The 4,499-nt window shown below is 33.8% G+C and overlaps 1 protein-coding gene across 1 annotated transcript; it reads right to left on the reverse strand.

The window, feature by feature from the left end:
- Nucleotides 1–1,894: 1,894 nt before the first annotated feature.
- On the reverse strand, nt 1,895–2,845 carry LOC311171796 (olfactory receptor 4P4-like; the record flags this gene model as incomplete). The annotated part of the gene is made up of 1 exon (XM_084234851.1): nt 1,895–2,845. The coding sequence occupies exon 1, from the start codon at nt 2,828–2,830 to the stop codon at nt 1,895–1,897; it is 936 nt and encodes a 311-aa protein (XP_084090977.1). The 5' UTR covers nt 2,831–2,845.
- Nucleotides 2,846–4,499: the final 1,654 nt, after the last annotated feature.

Genomic DNA, 4,499 nt, shown 5'->3' on the forward strand with positions numbered 1-4,499 from the left:
CATGTCATAAAAAAAAAAAAAGAAAAGAAAAACAAACCACCACCTTTTGAAAGAGTCTTTTTAAATTTATTGTTTAATTGTATGAAATTCTATATCATTTTGGAAGCTTTATTTGGTTCAGATAAGCAATTATACAATGTATAATATACCTATTTTTTTCTTCCTTAGTAACTGCTAAGGTAGTAATTTGTCAATTTCCTCTCTGTTGTAGCACCTTTTCTTAATTTGTTTCCCCTTGTCATTTTTCCATACATCCTGCCTTCTTCTACAGCTCCTGGGAAATGAATTCATCTCACGCATTTCCTTTATGCATTTTCAAACCCTGTTATCATTTAAACTATCCCCATTTTCATAAAATCCTGTTATCCAGTACCCGCCTTTCAATGATAATTTTTGTGTTTCTCTGGAGATCTTAGAGTTTTTTAAGTGATAAATCAAGCACTTATAAAAGGATTTTCATATAATTTTCTTTGATTTCTCTAGAAAATCTTTCTCAACATTTCATTTTTTATTTTAGAAAAATAAAATTTTCATTTTTTTTGCTTTTTCCACAACATTGCATGGTTAACATCACGGAGTAGGTATTCCTGTTAGATTGGCTTTTGTATAGCAAAGTGCATGAAGTGGCCCCCATTCCTTTCTATGACTTTTTAACTCTTCGTTTTCTTTCTTTTTTTTTTTTTTTACTTTTTCTTTTTCTTTTTTTAAAGATTTATTTATTTATTTATACAAGCTCTGGGTACAGTCAGAAGCGGGGGAGGGTTAGAGAATTCACCAGAGCCAGAGCAGGGAGCAGAGCAGGCAGAAGGACCGTAGTACACTGCTGAGGGGAGCAGCCAGCGGCAGGAAAGGTCTGCGCGCCATGCGGGGGACCCTCCTCGGTGGCCGTGGAGAAGCCGGGGATCGCGGCAGCTTCTCAGCAGCTTCGCAGCCCAGCACTCAACCGCTGAGCCACCAGGGAGGCCCTCATTTCGTTTTCTAGATGAAAACATTCCCTTGTCTTGATGTAACACAGTTTATCCTTTCAACTACAAAAGGATGTTTTCATTGCTGTCAGTTTATCTATTATGAATAAAGTGGTGTGAAGATTTTCATTCAGGGCAAATGCTCTTGTTTTGGGACTGGATCCAATAACTAGTCATTTACTTAACTTAAGCAGGTAGTGGTAGGTGAACATACATTTAGTTATTCAGTTTCTTAAGTTTTATGGGATTTATTTTAAAATTCCGGTCAATGGGTGAAATAGCAGCCATCTTATTTTCAGCATCATGAATTGTTGGTTTTGTTCTTCTTCACTAGTTATTGTTGTTTATTTCAATGAACTCAGGGTGCCAACCCATGTTACAGATTCTACTGTAGCAATTTCATTGTGGCACAAAATATTTTTAAATGCCACTACAGGATGTTTAAATGAATGCTTTATGGGGAATTCTAAGATATATTAATTTTAGATTTCAGCATCTCTAATACCAAGAAATGTGTGTCACAATATGTTTTTCCAGGAGCCCAGGCTTTTTAAAATAATATTTTTTTTAAATATTTAAAATATTTTCTTTCAAAACACACTCACATTATACTATAGCATTATGAGCTATGGTCCAGGTGTGTGTTTGTGTGTTTGTGTGTGTATTGTTTGTGTTTCTTCAGTTAACCCTGTAACTAGGGTTAATATATAGTCTTACTAGTCCACAAAAATTACTAAGCATCCATTTAATTTGGGCATTTAAGAATAAATTTTTCTTTAGTTGTCATTTTAAATTGCTAATTCCAATTCTCACATTCATTCTACTCATGACAGTGATGGTATGTGAAATCTATGAGATGTTTCTTAGTCTATTTATTCACATAAACCCATTTATTTTCATATGTTTGCCTAACTATAAATGTTTTCAAATTAATTGTGTGTTTCCTTGGAAAGTAGAGTTTGACACCAAACTTTTCTCATGGCATTCTTCATCTCTGTATTTCTCAGTGTATAGATTAAGGGATTGAACATGGGAGCAATGATTGTGTAAAATAGTGCAAGTACTTTATCCACAGAGTAAGTAGTAGGAGGTCTAAGGTAGATGAAAATGGAAGGAATAAAAAATAAAAGGACCACAGTGATATGAGACCCACAGGTAGAGAGGGCTTTTCGTTTTCCCTCAGCTGACTGATTTCTTAAGTTGAATAATATAACAACATAGGAACAAAACAAGATAATAAAGGTAAATAGAACAACAACCCCTGAATCAACAATCACGAGAATCCCATCGATATAAGTATCAGTACAGGCAACTTTAAGGATTGGGAAGATATCACAAAAATAATGATCAATTTCATTAGGACCACAGAAGGGCAAATGAAGTGCCATAGATAACTGAGGAAAGGAATGGACAGCTCCACCCATCCAAGCAATGAAAACAAGGATATTGCATCTTGTTCTGCTCATGATGAGCATGTAGTGGAGAGGTTTGCAGATGGCAACATAGCGATCAAAAGCCATGGCAGTAAGAATGAAGATTTCAATGCTTCCAAAGAAGTGCATGGCAAATACCTGCAACATGCAGAAATCAAAGGAAATGGTCTTTCTCTCCACCAGCAGGTCACCAATTAATTTGGGTGTAACAGTTGTGGTGTAGCAGAGGTCCATGATGGCCAAGTGGATGAGGAAATAGTACATTGGCTGGTCAAAAAGAGGACTGCATCGAATGGAGACAAGGATCACAATATTTCCAACCAATATGGCAATATAACAGAATAAGAAGAGCAAAAAGCAAAATATTTCTATGTACTTATCAGAAGAAAGCCCCAGAAGAACGAATTCTGAGATGTTCCTGTGGTTTTCCATGCCTTTGAATTTGGTGTATATTGTACACATAAAGTTTTCTGAAATAAATAAAATGCAAATTTGGAGAATTTTTAAGAATTTACAGAATGAACAAAATGATATAAAATGAATAAAAAGAGATTAACATCTATAGTTTGATATTAATTATATTGATTTATTTAAATAATATAATTTATAATACATAAATAAATATATATTTTATATACTTTATATATAGTATATAATAAATAAATATAACATTCTAATAAATTAGAATTTATCATTTTAGTTTTAAATATTTTGGGAAAATATTATAATGACTACATTTTTTCAATCATATCAGCAGAGCTTTTAAGTTTCTAAGTGACACTTTGAAAACTTATTTATTTCTCCTGACTATGTTAGACACAAATATTATTTCTAAATATAAGTAAAGAATGTTTTTCATATATTGTAAATATATGTACCTAATATATAAGCTCAAATTTCCATTTTCTAGTACTTGCCACTAAACATCCTCAGTTTCCTGGATGTGAATACTCAGGAAACACAAATATAAGTAACCATTCTAATCTGAATGCTAAATTTAATTTGTGTAGAGCACACTCTACTGTAATATGTAGTCAAGCGCTGCCAATGAATTATACTAAAGCAATATTATCACTGTTATATTAAAAGCCATGGAGAGTTAAAAGCTATATAACCAAAGAATGCGCACTAATGACCAAACTTGTGAAAACTTATGAAGAAATTATGTATTTTTCCTATTTATATAATCATGCTTTAAAACTATTTATGTGTATGTATTACCAGTGATGTTTATGATGAAAATCATTAAAGTGAGGTGATGGTGCACGGGTGCATTGGTGAAGGAAATTCTAATGGGACTATACCTGAGGGGATGGGGGGAAGCAAATATTGTTTGAAAATGAACAATGATTTAAAAAATAAAAAAAATTTAAAAAGAATAAAATAATTGCATTGCCCAGATATGTTTAAATTATCTATATTGTGACTATTACTAGGGATATCATGTTTTAATATATAATCTATGGAAGTAATGTCAATAAGAGAAGATAATACAGAGGGTAACTAGCCATACTTTATTGTAGGTAACAATGATATTTGTTGAAAGATAAATAAATGAAAGAATCACAGATTCTCACCTTTTGAATGTGATGTCTAATCTTTTTTTAAAGATATATTTTTATTTATTTATGCATACAAGAACGGGGTGTAGGACAGAAGTGTGTTGAGTGTGAGAGGATTTACCAGAGACAGAGTGGGGAGCAGAACAGGTGGGTCAACTGAAATACACAGCTGAGGGGAGAAGTGGGTGAGACAGGAGAGGTCTGCTTCTCATGTGGGTCAGCCCCCTGGCCAGGGATCGAACTCCTGCTGCAGTGGCTGGGGATAGCTTGATAGCACTGAGACTTTAAACCCTGTGCTACCAGGGAGGCCCCTGTGATGTCTAATCTTAAGGCATTGTTCAAGAAATTCAAAGTGAGTTAAAGATAGAGAAAATCCACTTCCAGGAAATAATTTAGTCAGTGATGAGAAATTTCCTGACACTTCCAGGTTACAAAAGCTATACCACCTCTTCCTTAGACTGGATGGGGTATAATAGCCATACCTGGGCAAGAGGGTGTTAATTAGAAGGAAAGAAAAAACTTCTGTAGTAAAGTGATAT

This window comes from Talpa europaea, assembly GCF_964194135.1.
Source record: "Talpa europaea genome assembly, chromosome: 1".
NCBI classification, from domain to species: domain Eukaryota; kingdom Metazoa; phylum Chordata; class Mammalia; order Eulipotyphla; family Talpidae; genus Talpa; species Talpa europaea.